Raw genomic sequence first — 17,840 nt, 5'->3', positions numbered from 1 at the left:
TGCTCTCGGCACTGAGGAATGGCCGGACGCCTCCAGCCTCACCTTTCATCCAGCTCAGCGGGTACTCATGTCGGCAGCCGGTGCCGATGCAGTGCCACGAGTAGAAGGTGCCATGGGCCTCCACCACGTCCTCGGGCTCCAGCCCTGCCGCTCGCTCCAGGGTGTCTACGTTCTGGAGGGAACAGAGTCAGGAGTGAGTTCTATCAGACAGTAGCCAGAAGGCACAACAGGGGGTTGAGGCCACAAGAAGCAAGTGGGATAGTTGGGACAGGGCAAGAAGGGTGGGAGGGAGAAGCAGGTGGTGAGGTGTGTCTGAAAATCTTCTGTTCATTCTGATGGTGCCACTGCAAGTTTACAGTCATGGCAGCATAAAGGCAGGGGCCCAGGCTGGGTTCGGTGGCTCACACCTGTAATCCCAGCATTTGGGAAGCTGAGGAGTGTGTATTGCCTGAGCTCACACATTTGAGACCAGCCTGAGCTAGAGGAAAACCCTGACTCTAAAAATAGCTGATGTTGTGGAGGGTGCCTATAATCCCAGGTACTTGGGAGGCTGAGGCAAGAGAATCTTAAGCCCAAGAGTTTCAGGTTGCTGTGAGCTTTGACGCCACAGCACTCTACCGAGGGTGACAAAGTGACACTCTGTCTCAAAAATAAATTAACTAATTAAAAAAAAAAAAGGCAGGAGTCCAAACTCAAATGTCTGCGAAGCCAGACCCATCACTACCCCAACTCATATGGTGCTTTCTGCAAATTCAGGCCACTTCGCTTCCATTTTTCAGGAAAGTTTTTCTTTTTTTTTTTGTAGAGACAGAGTCTCACTTTACCACCCTCAGTAGAGTGCCATGACATCACACGGCTCATAGCAACCATCACCTTTTGGGCTTACGTGATTCTCTTGTCTCAGCCTCCCATGCAGCTGGGACTACAGGTGCCCACCACAACGCCCGGCTATTTTTTTTTTTTTGTAAAGACAGAGTCTCACTGTACCGCCCTCAGGTAGAACGCCATGACGTCACATGGCTCGCAGCAACCTGTAACTCTTGGGCTTACACGATTCTCTTGCCTCAGCCTCCCAAGCAGCTGGGACTACAGGCGCCCGCCACAACACCCGGCTATTTTTTTGTTGCAGTTTGGCCGGGGCTGGGTTTGAACCCGCCACCCTCGGCATATGGAGCAGGCGCCCTACTCACTGAGCCACAGGCGCCAACCAGGAAAGTTGTTCTTAAAAGCAGATACTTGATCCGGAGGCTGAGGCAGGAGAATCGCCTAAGCCCAGGAGTTGGAGGTTGTTGTGAGCTGTGTGACGCCACGGCACCCTACCGAGGGCAATAAAGTGAAACTCTGTCTCTACAAAAAAAAAAAAAAAGCAGATACTTGATAGCTACCTGCCAGAAATTAGTTGAAATATACTACAAATTTATACTGTCTCTGTTGTACATGGAGCCCCCTCAGCTGTGGCATCCTTCACAGTACCCAACCTGCACTGTGTATCAGCCCTGGCCAAGCAGTAACGGAAATAAATGAATCAGGAGGGCTAACTTGTTTTTAACCACACTGTTTTCCTATTTAGCAGTTGGGGTTCTTACCATGGTCTGTTTCCTAGATGGTGTATTAGCTTGTATTCTTTTAAGACAGAGATATATTTTTTTTTGTTATTTTGTTTTTTGAGATAGAGTCTCACTCTGTTGCCCAAACTAGAGTGCCATGGCATCAGCCTAGCTCACAGCAACCTCAAATTCCTGGTTGAAGCAATCCTCTTGCCTCCATCTCCTGAGTAGCTGGGACTACAAGTGCCCAGGCCTAAATAATTTTTCTACTTTTACTAGAGATAAGGTCTCAATTTTGCTCAGGCTGGTCTCAAACTCTGGAACTCAAGCAATCCTCTTGCTTCAGCTAGGGTTACAGGTTCAAGCCACCGTGCCCCACCCAGATACTTTCTATTATGTATTAAACAGATGAGAATATTCTTTTCCACACAGACATTTGTGTTCTCTCATCTTTCCTAAAACAGCCAGCCCCGCTGGGGCAGCCTTTGTTTGCCCATGAGGAAAGCTGCTGAAGCAGGTGCTGACAGAGAACACTGGCAGAGGTTACACAGAGATGGCCTGTCACCATGGCTGGCAGCTGAACTTTTTTTTTTTTTATTTTATTTTTTTTGTAGAGACAGAGTCTCACTGTACCGCCCTCGGGTAGAGTGCGGTGGCGTAACACGGCTCACAGCAACCTCTAACTCTTGGGCTTACGCAATTCTCTTGCCTCAGCCTCCCGAGCAGCTGGGACTACAGGCGCCCGCCACAACGCCCGGCTATTTTTTTTGTTGTTGTTGCAGTTTGGCCGGGGCTGGGTTTGAACCCGCCACCCTCGGCATATGGGGCCGGCACCCTACTCACTGAGCCACAGGAGCCGCCCCTGGCAGCTGAACTTATAAGGTTTCCCAAAGACTCAACAAACAAGCAAAAGGGTTTTCTTTCAAAGGCAGACTGCCCGACCTGCCTTCTCTGTTCCCTGCCAGCAATTCACTTATTTCCAAAACATGCACAAAGAGTCACTGTCACTCTTCCTGCTCTCTCTGCAACTTCTCCCCTCTCTCCTCTATTATAAATCCTGACAGCTACCTGCCAGAAATTAGTTGAAATATAATAAAAGGTTATATAATAATATAATATATAACCTTTTATAATAATATAAAAGGTTTTGCCTTTGGTACTTGACTCAGTCTAATTACTGACTACCTCACACATAAGTAAGCAATGTGTATGCAAATAATTAAAGAGAATGCAAAAGAACTACCTAAATGCATTATTCTTCGATAACATTTTTGCTAGAGAAACCAGAAACAACAGGAATAAGGCTGATCTGTATATACTGCTATAAGACAATCTCTCCAAGACATTAAAAGGTACCAAAAAACAACAACAATAACAAACCCTTCCAAAGGTACATAACAGGTTGGACATGGAGCTCAGGCTTGTAATCCCAGCACTTTGGGAGGATCACTTAAGGCCCAGGAGTTCCACTCGGCGCTTGTGGCTCAAGCAGCTAAGGCACCAGCCACATACACCTGAGCTGGCAGGTTCAAATCCAGTCCGGGCCTGCCAAACAACAATGACGGCTGCAACCAAAAAAATAGCCCGGGGAGGCACCTGTGGCTCAAAGGAGTAGGGCGCTGGCCCCATATACCGGAGATGACGTGTTCAGACCCAGCCCTGGCCAAAAACTGCAAAAAAAAAAAAAAAAAAAATAGCCGGTCCTTGTGGCAGGCGCCTGTAATCCCAGCTACTTGGGGGCTACTTGGGAGGCTGAGGCAGGAGAATTGCTTGAATCCAGGAGTTGGAGGTTGCTGTGAGCTGTGATGCCACAGCACTCTCCCCAGGGTGACAGCTTGAGGCTCTGTATTAAAAAAAAAAAAAAAAAGGCGGCGGCGCCTGTGGCTCAGTGAGTAGGGCGCTGGCCCCATATGCCGAGGGTGGCGGGTTCAAACCCAGCCCCAGCCAAACTGCAACAACAACAACAAAAATAGTCGGGCGTTGTGGCGGGCGCCTGTAGTCCCAGCTGCTCGGGAGGCTGAGGCAAGAGAATCACATAAGCCCAAGAGCTGGAGGTTGCTGTGAGCCGCGTGTGACGCCACGGCACTCTACTGAGGGCAGTACAGTGAGACTCTGTCTCTACAAAAAAAAAAAAAAGGCCCAGGACTTCAAGTCTACCCTGGGCAACATAGCAAGACCATTATCTTAGCCGGTCTCGGTGGCTCCTACCTGTAATCCTAGCACTCTGGGAGGCTGAGGCAGGTGGAACACTTGAGCTCAGGAGTTTGAGATCAGCCTGAGCAACAGTGAGACCCCATATCTACTAAAAATAGAAAAACTTAGCCGGGCGTTGTGGCGGGTGCCTGTAGTCCCAGCTACTCGGGAGGCTGAGGCAAGAGGATCGTCTAAGCTCAGGAGTTGGAAGTTGCTGTGAGCTGTGACGCTACGGTACTCTACCGAGGGTGATAAAGTGAGACTCTGTCTCTAAAAAAAAGAAAGAGAGAAAAACTAGCTGGGCATTGTGCTAGGCGCTTGGGAGGCTGCGGCAAGGCGATCTCTAGAGGGCTGGGCGTGGTGGCTCACACCTGTAATCCTAGCACTCTGGGAGGCTGAGGCAGGTGGATTGCCTGAGCTCACAGGTTGGAGACCAGCCTGAGCCAGAGCAAGACCTCGTCTCTAAAAGCATTGAAGTCGCCGCCGCGCCATGCAGGACCGTGGGGCCCTCGGGGCTGCTCTTAGGGCTACACTTGTTAGTGCGGTCCAGGGGAGAATCCTATTCTCCTAGACGACCGCTGTGAAACGGACTCTATGGTTTCTCCCAGCGCTTCCCACCTCGGGGAGCATCCGGGTCACCCCCGGCTCCGCGGCTTGTCTCCTGCGCAGCCGCGGCGCACAACTGCCCTCTGCTGGGCGTGGGGACGCACTGCCGGGCGCCGCGGACCGACTTTGCCCGGGGAGGGAGAGTACTGGGCCCAGAAGAGTTAAACTTCCAGGAAAGCGCAGAAAGTAGCGACGTTAATCTTTTCATGAGGAAAAGGAGACTTGCTTTCTTTACGCACCAATTTAATACCTGAATTCTTAGAAATGGCAGAAAGTCTTTTGACGATGTCTTCTCTGTCAATAAGGACAAAATTGCTACATCAAACGGGATTGTCACTGTAATACATCCCATGGCTTCCATGAAGAAGTGAAAGAAAAACTTAAGGGGAGGCGCCTGTGGCTCAAAGGACTAGGACGCTGGCCCCATATGCCGGAGGTGGTGGGTTCAAACCCAGCCCCGGCCAAAAAACAGCTAAAAAGAAAAAAAAAAACTTAAGCAGTTTCCTGGTGGATCTGTTGACCTTCAGAAGGAAGACAATGGCATTGGCATTCTTACTCCGAACAATCCAAGTAAAATGAATGCATTCTCAGGTGTTATGATACTACAATTTCTGGAAAAAGTGATTGAATTAGAAAATTGGGCAGAGGGGAAAGGCCTCATAGTCCGAGGGGCAAAAAATACTTTCTTTTCAGGATCGGATCTGAATGCTGTGAAAGCTCTAGGAACCTCAGAGGATGGAGTGGCCTTATGTATGTTCATGCAGAACGCCTTAACAGATTTATGAGACTTCCTTTAATAAGCGTTGCACTGGTTCAAGCTCGGGCATCGGGTGGAGGAGCAGAATTTACTACAGCGTGTGATTTCAGGTTAATGACATCAGACAGTGAGATCAGATTTGTCCACAAGGAGATGGGTATAATATCAAGCTGGGGTGACACTAGCCGGCTTGTTGAAATAATTGGCAGTAGACAAGCTCTCAAAGTGTTAAGTGGTGCCTTCAAACTGGATTCAAAAAAAGCTCTAAGCATAGGAATGGTCGAGGAGGTCTTACAATCTTCAGATGAAACTAAATCTAGAAGTAGCTCAACAGTGGCTTCGGCAATTTATTAAAGGGCCACCAGAAGTAATTAGAGCTTGAAAAAAATCTGTTCAGGCAAAGAGCTATATTTAGAGGAGGCGTTACAGAATGAAAGAGATCTTTTAGGAACAGTTTGGGGTGAACCTGCAAATTTAGAGGCTATTGCTAAGAGAGGAAAATTTAATAAATAGTTTATATAAAATGTGGACATACGGGCGGCGCCTATGGCTCAGTGGAGTAAGGCGACGCCCCGTATACTGAGGGTGGCGGGTTCAAACCCAGCCCTGGCCAAACTGCAACAAAAAAATAGCCAGGGCGTTGTGGTGGGTGCCTGTAGTCCCAGCTGCTGGGGAGGCTGAGGCGAGAGAATCGCGGAAGCCCAAGAGCTGGAGGTTGCTGTGAGCCATGTGATGTCATGGCACTCAACCGAGTGGTAAATTGAGACTCTGTCTCTACCAAAAAATAAATAAATAAATAAATAAATAAAAATGTGGACATACTATAAAGCTTCAATAACATGTACTGAAGTTAAATGGTATTAATTATGAATATCAGAATTACTTTGAAGGCTACTACTAATAGTCTGATGTTTTTAATAATTTTTTGACTATATGCACTCTTTAGGCTAGCTTTCTTTTTTTAATCAAATATTCGGGTACTTACCAAGTAATGTGGCACATTTGGCTAAAATGTGCAACAAATTTGGGGTTAAAAAATATATTTCTTATATTTCTGTAATAGTTTTTGGCTTCTAACCAAAGACAGTGTTTAAAAGGAAAAGCTTCTACAGAAAACCTATTTCTGGGGTTATTTTCATAAAATTTTTGTTCTGTCCTGGGAAATAAAAAGCACTGCCCCCTTAAAAAAAATTGCTGGGTATTGTGGCGGACACCTGTAGTCCGCCTGTAGTCCCAGTGACTTGGGAGGCTGAGGCAAGAGAATTGTTGGAGTCTAAGAGGTGGGGGTTGCTATGAGCTATGATGCCATGGCACTCTACCGAGGTCAAAAAAGAGAGACTCTCAAAAATAAAAAAAAATAAAATAAAAATAAATAAAGAGGATTTCTTGAGCTCAAGAGTTTGAGGTTGCTGTAAACTATGACACCACTGCACTCTATCCAGGGTGACAGAGTGAGACTCTGTCTTAAGAAAAGAAAAGATCAGGGCGGCGCCTGTGGCTCAGCGGGTAGGACACCGGCCCCATATGCCAAGGGTGGCGGGTTCAAACCCAGCCCTGGCCAAACTGCAACAAAAAAAAATAGCCCGGCGTTGTGGCGGGCGCCTGTAGTCCCAGCTACTTGGGAGGCTGAGTCAAGAGAATCGCCTAAGGCCAAGGATTTGGAGGTTGCTGTGAGCTGTGTGAGGCCACGGCACTCTACCGAGGGTGATAAGGTGAGACTCTGTCTCTACAAAAAAAAATAAAATAAATAAATAAATAAAAGAAAAGGTCTCGAGCTGTAGCTGGCAGTGCGGTGTACATGCTCCGACAGCTTCTGTACCCTCTGCCGCCGCCGACATAGCCCGTTTCCTCTAGATTTGTCTGCGCCACTTGCTCGATACACGCTCCACCATTGTAAGCCACCATGATGGTGAAGCTTGCAAAGGAAGGTAAAAATCAAGGTGACCCCAAGAAAATGGCTCCTTCCTCAAAGGAGGTAGAAGACAGTGAAGATGAGGAATGTCAGAAGATGAGGATGATGACAGCAGTGAGGAAGAGGTTACCGTCCCTCAGAAGAAAGGCAAGGAGGCTACTGCCACCCCAGCAAAGAAAGTGGTGGTTTCTCCAACTAAAAAGGTTCCAGTTGCCACACCTGCCAAGAAAGCAGCTGTCACCCCAGGCAAAAAGGCAGCAGCCTCACAGGCCAAGAAGATGGTTACTCCAGCCAAAGCAGTAGCAACGCCCGGCAAAAAGGGACGCACAGCCGGCAAAGCGTTGGTAGCAACCCCTGGTAAGAAGGAAGCAGCCACTCCAGCCAAGGGGGCAAAGAACGCAAGAATGCCAAGAAGGAAGACAGTGATGAGGAGGAGGACGATGACAGTGAGGAGGAGGAGGATGAATTTGAACCGGCAGTGATGAAAGCAGCAGCCTGCCTCAGAGGATGAAGATGATGAGGGCGATGAAGATAAAGAGGAGGAGGAGGATGACTCTGAAGAAGCAGCTATGGAGACCACAGCAGCCAAAGGAAAGAAAGCTTCTGCAAGTCGTTCCTGTGAAAGCTAAGAGTGTGGCTGAGGAGGAAGATGAAGAAGATGAGGAAGAGGATGAAGAGGAGGAGGAGGAAGAGCCTGTCAAAGAAGCACCTGGAAAACCAAAGAAGGAAATGATGAAAGGAGACGAAGTTTGAATAGCTTCTTTGTCCCTGTGTCTTTCCCTTATCTGTTTGAAAGAAAGGACTCTGGGGTTTTTACTCTGTTACCTGATCAATGACAGAGCCTTCTGAGGAAGCCAAGAAACAGAAAGTGGAAGGAACAGAACCGACTACATCTTTCAATCTGTTTATTGGAAACCTGAATTCCAACAAATCTGCTCCCGAATTAAAAACTGGTATTGGTGATGTTTTTGCTAAAAACGATCTTGCTGTTGTGGATGTCAGAGTTGGTATGACTAGAACATTTAGCTATGTGGATTTTGAATCTGCTGAAGACCTGGAAAAAGCCTTGGAGCTCACTGGTTTGAAAGTCTTTGGCAATGAAATTAAACTAGAGAAACCAAAAGGGAAAGACAGTAAGAAAGATCGGGATGCCAGAACACTGTTGGCCAAAAACCTTCCTTACAGAATCACTCAGGATGAATTAAAAGAAGTGTTGGAAGATGCTATGGAGATCAGAATAGTCAGCAAAGATGGGAAGAGTAAAGGGATTGCTTATATTGAATTTAAGACAGAAGCTGATGCAGAGAAAACATTTGAAGAAAAGCAGGAAACAGAGATTGACGGGCGATCCATTTCCCTGTACTACACTGGGGAGAAAGGTCAAAGTCAAGACTATAGGGGTGGAAAGAATAGCACTTGGAGCAGTGAATCAAAAACTCTGGTTTTAAGCAACCTGTCCTACAGTGCAACAGAAGAAACTCTTCAGGAAGTGTTTGAGAAGGCAACTTTTATCAAAGTGCTCCAGAACCAAAATGGCAAATCTAAAGGGTATGCATTTATAGAATTTGCTTCATTTGAAGATGCTAAAGAAGCTTTAAATTCCTGTAATAAAAGGGAAATTGAGGGCAGAGCAATCAGGCTGGAGTTATAAGCACCCAGAGGATCACCTAATGCCAGAAGCCAGCCGTCCAAAACTCTGTTTGTCAAAGGTCTGTCTGAGGATACCATTGAGGAGACACTGAAGGAGTCGTTTGACGGCTCTGTTCGTGCACGGATAGTCACTGGCAGGGAAACTGGGTCTCCAAAGTGTTTGGTTTTGTAGACTTTAACAGTGAGGAAGATGCCAAAGCTGCAAAGGAGGCCATGGAAGACGGTGAAATTGATGGAAACAAAGTTACCTTGGACTGGGCCAAGCCTAAGGGTGAAGGTGGCTTTGGGGGTCATGGTGGACGCAGAGGAGGCCAAGGTGGAGGCCGAGGAGGCTGAGGAGGCTTTGAAGGCCGAGGAGGCTTCTGAGGTGGAAGAGGAGGAGGAGACCACAAGGAAAGAAGACGAAGTTTGAATAGCTTCTTTGTCCCTGTGTCTTTCCCTTATCTGTTTGAAAGAAAGGACTCTGGGGGAGGCGCCTGTGGCTCAGTTGGTAGGGTGCCAGCCCCATATACTGAGGGTGGCGGGTTCAAACCCAGCCCTGGCTGAACTGCAACCAAAAAATAGCCGGGCGCTGTGGCAGGCGCCTGTAGTCCCAGCTACTCGGGAGGCTGAGGCAAGAGAATCGCTTAAGCCCAGGAGTTGGAGGTTACTGCGAGCTGTGTGAAGCCACGGCACTCTACCGAGGGCCATAAAGTGAGACTCTGTCTCTACAAAAAAAAAAAAAAGAAAGGACTCTGAGGTTTTTACTGTTACCTGATCAATGACAGAGCCTTCTGAGGACATTCCAAGATAGTATACAATCCTGTGGTCTACTTGGAAATCCGTATAGATAACATTTCAAGGGTGCTACCCTGTTGGTTTTGACTGGATATTCATATAAACTTTTAATTTTTATTTATTTATTTATTTTTTTGTAGAGACAGAGTCTCACTTTATGGCCCTTGGTAGAGTGCCGTGGCCTCACACAGCTCACAGCAACCTCCAACTCCTGGGCTTAAGCGATTCTCCCGCCTCAGCCTCCCAAGCAGCTGGGACTACAGGCGCCCGCCACAACGCCTGGTTATTTTTTGGTTGCAATTTGGCCGGGGCTGGGTTTGAACCCACCACCCTCGGTATATGGGGCCAGCACCCTACTCACCGAGCCACAGGTGCCACCCCCATATAAACTTTTTAAAAGAGATGAGTGATAGAGCTAACCCTTATCTGTAAAGTTTGAATTTATACTGTTCCCCATCCTATGTACAAAACCATTTTTTCCTACAAAAAAAAAAAAGAAAGAAAAAAGTCCCTACCTCTAAAAAAATAAATTAAAAAATTATGCAGGTGTGGTGGCACGTGTCTGTCATCACATGCCCATGTTGCACAGGGCATCTTTGCAAACAGAGGAAGATGTCACTTCCTCTGGCTTTTTTTTTTTTCTTCTTTTGAGACAGAGTCTCACTTTATCATCCTTGGTAGAGTGCTGTGACATCACACCTCACAGCAACCTACAACTTCTGGGCTTAGGCGATTCTCTTGCCTCAGCCTCCCGAGTAGCTGAGACTACAGGCACCCACCACATCACCCGGCTATTTTTTTGTTGCTGTTTGGCTGGGGTTGGGTTTGAACCTGCCACCGCTGGCGCCCCACCCACTGAGCTACAGGTGCTGCCTATGTCACTTCCTCTGGGTGATCGTGGGGGCCCTACATCAAAGCATACAGCTCAGGCCCCGAGCCAGGGCTGGGGCTCTGCCCACATTTCCACAGCCAGAGCCCATGGCAGGAATAGCACTTAGCTGCTTGCGTCATCTACCTTCCGAGTGAGATAGTCTTACGTGACTTTGTTTTTTTGAGACAAGTTCTTGCTCTATCACCCAGGCTGGTGAGCAGTGGCCTCAAAATAGCTCACTGCAACCTCAAACTCCTGGGCTCAAGCGATCCTCCTATCTCAGCTATCTAAGTAGCTGGGGTACCCCTTCCTTCTTATGTGTTTTGTTTTGAGACAGAGCCTCAAGTTGTCGCACTGGGTAGAGTGCTATGGCATCACAGCTCACAGCAACCTCCAACTCCTGGGCTCAAGTGATTCTCCTGCCCCCACCTCCCAAGTAGCTAGGACCATAGGCACCTGCCACAACGCCTGGCTATTTTTTGGTTGCAGCCGTCATTGTTGTTTGGCACCGGGGCTGGATTCGAACCCGCCAGCTCAGGTGTATGTGGCTCAAGCGCTTTAGCCGCTTGAGCCACAGGTGCCGAGCTATGTGTTTTTTTTTGTTGTTGTTTGTTTTTTTGAGACAGATTCTCACTATGTCGTCCTGGGTGAGTGCTGTGGCGTCACAGCTAACAGCAACTTCAAACTCTTGGGCTTAAGTGATTCTCTTGCCTCCCAAGTAGCTGGGTCTACAAGCGCCTGACACAACACCCACCTATTTTTTGTTGGAATTGTCATTGTTGTTTAGCAGGCCTGGGCTGGGCTCAAACCCTCCAGCCTAGGTGTATGTGGCTGGCGTCCTACTCACTGAGCTTCAGGAGCCGAGCCTTTTGTTTTTGAGACAGAGTCTAACTCTCTCATCTCTGGGTAGTGTGACATCATAGCTCATAGCAACCTCAAACTCTTGGGCTTAAGCAGTCCTCTTGCCTCAGCCTCCCAAGTAGCTGGGACTATAGGTGCCCACCACAATGCCTAACTACTTTTCCAATTTTTTAGTAGAGATGGGGTCTCACTCTTGCTCAGGCTGGCCTCCAACTCTTGAGCTCAGGCAATCCACCTGCCTCAGCCTCCCATTTTGCCAGGATTACAGGTGTGAGCCACAGCCCAGGCTCTCTTTTCTGTATTAAAAATAAGCATATTCCCCTCAAACAATGCTCTCCTTTCTCCAGTTGGTTCCACTGAACCAACTTTAGACTGAGGTTAGTGATGTGGTTGGAGGTGGAGACCGGGGCACTGTCTGCAGCTCTGACAATTGTATTTCAGTCTGAAAATGCCTCCCAATATCCTAGTAGGGGAGACAGATAGATAGATAGATAAATAAATAAATAATGTGCAGCGGCCGATGCCTATAATCCTACTACTCTGGAGGCTGAGGCAGGTGAATCGCTTGAACTCAGGACTTCAAGACCAGCCTGAGCAAGAGTGAGACTCCATCTCTACTAAAAATAGAAAAAACTAGCTGGGCTTGGTGGCAGATACCTGTAGTCCCATGTACTTGAGAGGCTGAGGCAAGAGAATCATTTGAGCCCAAGAGTTTGAGGTTGCTGTAAGCTATGATGATACCTTAGCACTCTACCCAGGGCCACAGAGTGAGACTCTGTCTCTAAAAAAAGAAAAAAAAATCTGAAAATGAAGTAAAGTGCTTACAGAAGAATTAGACTCAGGTTTTAAATGTGGGTATGGAGGTGGCAGGGTCTTCCAGACAAGAGGCTAAGCAAATAAAGCCATGCTTGGGACCTCCCATACATTGCAAATGCCACAAATACAATTCGGAAGAACTATAAGCCATTTTGCTGTGCAGATCACAGTGACTTGAATGAACAAGACAACTGTCCAAATGGATCATAGTGCCTTGAGATAATAATAGTGCCAGACGCAGCTTCAAAAGTGCTATGTTGTCACAATTTCGAAACACATGAAGACAACGTGTCCCAGAAAACTGGGTCAGTGACTCAAAAAGTGGCTGAGGTTGACTAAGAGGGTGACATGTTTGAATAAAATAGTTTCCTGAAATGTGAGACTAGCCAGATTTTTCCTACCTTCATAGAGTGTGCAATGTACAATGTGAAACTAATTTAAATTGCACACGAACTTTATGGACACTCTGTATTTTATGTAATATGCCTTTTTCAATATGTATAAGTAGTTAAATCCACACATTGAATATTGCAAGTAGTAGAAAGACCTTTGTGTATTTCACATTCACCCCAGAATGTACTGACGCTACCTTCATGTGAAAATGGCTGTTGATGTTCTGTGGTGGGTCAGGGTGGGGTTTTTTCCTATGGAGCTGCCGGCGAACACGCTGAATACCCCTAACAGAGCACATCCTCGTAGGCCTCAGGTTGTCTAGTGAGTATTTTGTTTTTCTTTTTTTAGAGACAGAGTCTCACTTTGTCACCCGTGGTAGAGAGCTCTGGCATCACAGCTCACAGCAACCTCCAGCTCTTGGGCTTAGACAATTCTCTTGCCTCAGCCCCTTGCATAGCTGGGACTACAGGTGCCTGCTACAACACATGGCAATTTTTTTTGTTGCAGTCTGGCTGGGGCCGGGTTCAAACCTTCCACCCTCGGTATATGGGGTCAGCGCCCTGCCCACTGAGCCACAGGTGCCGCCCTAGTGAGTTTATTTTTTATTTTATTTCATTATTTTTTACAACAGAGTTTTACTCTGTCACCCTGGGTAGAGTGCCATGGTATCATAGCTCACAGCAACCTCAAACTCTGGGCTCAAGTGATCCTTTTGCTTCAGCCTCCCCAGCAGCTGGGACTACAGGGGCCCCGGCAATGCCTGGCTAGTTTTTCTTTTCTTTACTTTTTTTCTTTAAAAATAGAGTCTCCCTTTGTTGCCTTTGGTAGAGTGCCATGGTGTCATAGCTCACAGCAACTGTGAGCCCAATTCCCCACAGACCACATAGTCTGTCTCTCACATGCAGCCAGAGGAGCCTGTGAGCACCCAAGTCAGGTCATGTCCCTCCCTGTTCATAACCCTCCTGTGGCTCCTCCTGACCCAGGGTCAAGCTCGAATTCCTCCCTGTGACCCACAAGGCTCTTTGATCTACCATTGTCACCTCCCTGACCTCATCTCCTCTAACTCTCCTCATCACTCCCTCACATCCAGCTTCTTGGGATTCTTTGAACAAACACAGTCTTACCTCAGCACCTATGCACTCACCCTGCCCCTTAGCGTAGAACACACTTTTTTTTTTTTGAGACAGAGTCTTACTCTTTCACCCTGGGTAAGTTGCCATGGGCACATAGCTCACAGAAATCTCTGCAACCTCAAACTCTTGGGCTTGAGCAATCCTCTTACCTCAGCCTCCAGAGTAGCTGGGACTACAAGGCGCCTTGTTGTGAAATCACACACAGAAAGCCCCTGGCTTTAAGGGAGCTGTTTTCTTTCATGCCAGGACACCTATGAATACAACTGACTTTCTGGGCAGAGAGCAGGTTTATTCTGAGCCTGGGACCCTTAGATTTTTTTTTTTTTTTAATTTTGGCCAGGGCTGGGTTTGAACCCGCCACCTCCGGCATATGGGGCCAGCACCCTACCCCTTTGCTGCAGGCGCCACCCGTGGGTCCCTTTGAGAATGAAGGAGGCTGTCCCCTCCTCTGCCTCCACCACCCAGGCAGGAACACCTGTCCCTACCTGTGAAATCTGATCTAAAAAGCCCTTGTCCTCCCCCTGGTGGCAGTTCCTGAAGCTGCAAGTGCCAAACTGCTGGGTGCAGGAAGAAAATACAAGAACACCTATTATCTTCAACAGTTATCCCTTTATTTTATCACTTTGGGTTCTGAGGTATTATCTACGACATGTGCAGTCCTGCTGTAGTCCAATCATTTGGTTTCAGTACATACTCGTAAAACAGGCAGAGACACAAATGTTATTTACTGGTAGGGTTGTGAGAACCTGAAAATCATGCTGATTACTCTAGAAGCCAGCGTTTGCCCCTAGGAAGGGGCCCTGGGCTAAGCACCAAACACGTCTGAGCCGTGGCCCCATGGTGCATGTAATGTCATGTCTATATTCGTGTCAATTATGGCTCGGCACCTGTAGATCAGTGGGTAGGGAGCCAGCCACATACACCCGGGCTGGCAGGTTTGAACCTGGCCCTGGGCCTGCTAAACAACAATGACAATTGCAACAAAAAAATAGCTGGACATTATGGTTGGCACCTGTAGTCCCAGCTACTTGGGAGGATGAGGCAAGAGGATTGCTTAAGCCCAAGGGTTTGAGGTTGCTGTGAGCTATGACAGCACAGCACTCTACCAAGAGCAACATAGTGAGACGCTGTCTCAAAACAATAATAATAATAATTGTGCCAATTATAAAAAGGGTCCCCTTCTTTAACACACAACATCTACCTGTTGGAAAATTGTCATAGTATACCGATTTTGTTAGATCAAGTCACTTTGGTGTCATCTGTTGAGAAAAGACTCAGAACAAATATAAAATCCAAGTTCGTGACCAGCCTGAGCAAGAACAAGACCCTGTCTCTACTAAAAATAGAAAAACTATTCTAGTGGGTATGGTGGGGGATGACCGTAGTCCCAGCTACTCTGGAGGCTGAGGCAAGAAGATCACTTGTGCCCAGGAGTTTGAGGTTGCTGTGAACTATGACACTACAGCATTCTACCCAGGGTGACAGAGTAAGACTCTGTCTCAAGAAAACAAAAAAAAAAAGACTAAAAACTGGGCCAGGCAAGGTGGCTCATGCCTGTAATCCTAGCATTCTGGGAGGCTGAGGTAGGCCAAGTGCTGGAGCTCACAAATTTGACACCAGTTTGAACAACAGTGAGACCCCCATCTCTAAAAAATACTGGGCATTTGTAGTGGGCACCTGTACTCCCAGCTACTCAGGAGGCTGAAGCAAGAGAATCACTTAAGCCCAACAGTTAGGTTGCTCTGAGCCATGACACCACAGCACTCTACTAAGGGCGACAAAGTGAGATTCTGTCTCAAAAATAGACGAGTAATAAATAAATAAAAACAGAAAAACGGGCCATGCATTTAGAAGGGATTGCTTTAGCCCAAGAGTTTGAAGTTGCTGTGAGCTATGACACCATGGCACTCTACCAAGAATGACAAAAGTGCAACTCTAGGGCGGCGCCGGTGGCTCAAGGAGTAGGGCGCCGGTCCCATATGCTGGAGGTGGCAGGTTCAAACCCAGCCCTGGCCAAAAAAAAAAAAAAAAAAAAGTGCAACTCTGTCTGAAAAAAAGAAAAGAAATCTGGGTTCTCTATGGTACAAATGGTGTCCCCTCAGATGGGTCCTTTTGCAGCATACACACCATGGCCCTGAGAGGGGCCGAACTCGAATTTTATTTGTTATGAGGGTTTTCTCAACAGATGACACTAAAGTGACTTGAGCTAACAAAATCAGTATACTATGACAATTTTCCAACAGGTAGATGTTCATTGCCACCTCACCACAGACCGGAGAGGGCAGAGCTGTTCTAGTCTCTGTTCATAGAAGGGGAAACTCAGGTGGAGAGGAAGGGACTTCCCCAGCAAGGAGGCAGTGGGCTAAGCCCTGGCCTGCGTCCACTTAAGTCACCACTCACAGCTGAGCCCCTCCCCTGAGGGTACCTGTCCCTTCACGCAGGATGCCCACAACCTGCCTACCTGCGTGTAGCAACGCAGGAGCATTCCTTTCTCCTTCAACAGGCGGATGAAGTAGTGACAGACGGTCGGCTGCAGGGGAGGAAAGCTAACAATGATGGTAATAGTAGAGAACATTTGCCCCCAATTGCTCCGTGCCAGGAGCTGTTCTAGGCACCATGCCTGTTTCACTTCATGGAATCATCACAACAGCCCCGTGACAGCGCATCATTACACCATTTCACAGATGAGAAAACTGAGGCCTGGGGCCGTGGACTGTCATCAAAGGCATACAGTTAGGCCAGACGTCATGACTCACGCCTGTAATCCTAACACTCTGGGAGGCGGGTGGATTGCCTGAACTCATAGGTTTGAGACCAGCCGGAGCAAGAGCACGACCCTGTCTCTAAAAAAATAGCTGGGCATTGTGTTTGGGCACCTGTAGTTCCAGCTACTTGGGAGGCTGAGGCAAGAGAATCACTTGAGCCCAAGAGTTCGAAGTTGCTGTGAGCTATGACGTCACAGCACTCTACTGAGGGTGACAAACTGAGACTCTGCCTTGGAAAAAAAATAAAGGCCTAGAGTTCACACTTGGGCAGGCTGACTCCTGGAGTCAGAGTCTGGGCTGTCACGTGCATTATTAATGTGTTGAAGCCACCCCACCATCATTATCAGCTTAATTTTTCTACAGACTGTAAAACTGAGGGTCAAGGTCACAAGATGAGGAAATAAAGGACCAGGAGTTGAACCTCGGCATTCTAGGCCCAGCACCCATGTACTTAATATCTAAAGGGCCCTGGTTGGTGGGGAGGGGCTTCCCATGCCTGCTGTCTCCCAGTCTTTCCTGTTCCCCCACTGCAAAAAATATCTCACCTTGAACAGCCCAGGATAGAATTGCCTGGCAAGAGCAAAGAAGGGTTCCGGATGTTTCTGTTGGAGAGAGAGCCAGAGGGCCAGAAGTCCCAGGTGAGACAAAGGTTGGAGACCATGACCCCAATTCCTGCCCCTTATCACAGGTGCTCCTTCCTGGGAGAGCACATACCTTGAAGTAGCCAATCTCAAAGATGGCTTCTGGGTAGGGAAGATGGTACTTCTCCAGGTTGGCGTATAGGCCCGTGGATGGAGAGCGTACGTCAGGGAGGCCTGCCGCTGGAGAAGGAGGGAAAGGGGTCAGTGGATCGGTGATGCTGGCCCCATCCTCATCCCTTCGACCCTCTCAGGCCAGGGCCCAGAAAGGATTCCTCCTGGGCCCCAGGGAGGGGTCCCCCATTCCTAAGGGAGGGGGATACTTACATGTGGAGATTCCAGCTCCCACTAGACAGATGACTCTGCGACCTGGAAGGGAGGAATTTATGTGTCATTTGACATGATCTCCTCAGCTCCTAAAATAGCTTCATCTATCTCACCTCCTGACTTTACTCCGTGTAAGGCCCTGAGGCAAGACTTTCAGAAGCATCATGGTCCTCCCAGTCGTTATCCCAACCAGGGGATAATGTTAACATCCCCACTTTTATAGATGAGGAAACCGAGAAGAGGTCATATAGTCAACCGGTGGAAGAGCCAGCCAGGGGACAATGAATTCACCAAAGTTACACCAACTTAGAAAGACTGGAGAAAGCCCACTTGAAGAGGAGTTTCTCCTCCTACTAGACCAGTGGTCCTCAACCTTCCTAATGCTGTGGCCCTTTAATACAGCTCCTGTGGACCGCAACCCACAGGTTGAGAACAGCTGTACTAGACTAAGACAAAGCCCCTTAGTGAGAAGCTGGGGGTGGGAGGCAAGAAGGAGCATTCCCCAAGAGAACATACATACAGTCTTTTTTTTTTTGTAGAGACAGAGTCTCACTTTACTGCCCTCAGTAGAGTGCCATGGCGACACGAGGCTCA

General features: G+C 47.9%; 1 protein-coding gene and 2 pseudogenes across 8 annotated transcripts in view; 2 read left to right on the top strand and 1 right to left on the bottom strand.

Annotated features, from left to right (window-relative positions):
- Positions 1-17,840, bottom strand: part of LOC128596046 (NAD-dependent protein deacetylase sirtuin-2-like) — a 38,660-nt gene that overhangs the window by 7,046 nt on the left and 13,774 nt on the right. For 6 of the 7 annotated variants that reach the window (XM_053605395.1, XM_053605394.1, XM_053605400.1 and 3 more), the window contains 5 exons: positions 17,247-17,288; positions 16,996-17,102; positions 16,827-16,883; positions 15,978-16,046; positions 43-172 (listed from right to left, as the gene is read on the bottom strand). In XM_053605395.1, coding sequence (XP_053461370.1) covers positions 43-172; positions 15,978-16,046; positions 16,827-16,883; positions 16,996-17,102; positions 17,247-17,288 — 405 coding nt within the window. The remainder of the gene's footprint in view (positions 1-42; positions 173-15,977; positions 16,047-16,826; positions 16,884-16,995; positions 17,103-17,246; positions 17,289-17,840) is intronic. The other variant, XM_053605397.1, reaches the window with a different exon arrangement.
- Positions 3,762-5,629, top strand: LOC128596058 (ethylmalonyl-CoA decarboxylase-like; annotated as a pseudogene). The gene is made up of 2 exons (XR_008383054.1): positions 3,762-4,714; positions 4,824-5,629. The product of XR_008383054.1 is annotated as an ethylmalonyl-CoA decarboxylase-like (transcript).
- LOC128596057 (nucleolin-like) lies at positions 6,940-9,128 on the top strand (annotated as a pseudogene).

The sequence above is a fragment of the Nycticebus coucang genome, chromosome 10 (genome assembly GCF_027406575.1).
Source record: "Nycticebus coucang isolate mNycCou1 chromosome 10, mNycCou1.pri, whole genome shotgun sequence".
Taxonomy (NCBI): Eukaryota; Metazoa; Chordata; class Mammalia; order Primates; family Lorisidae; genus Nycticebus; species Nycticebus coucang.
The sequence above is the reverse complement of the archived record's forward strand: the minus strand, read 5'-3'. Positions and strand labels throughout refer to the sequence as shown.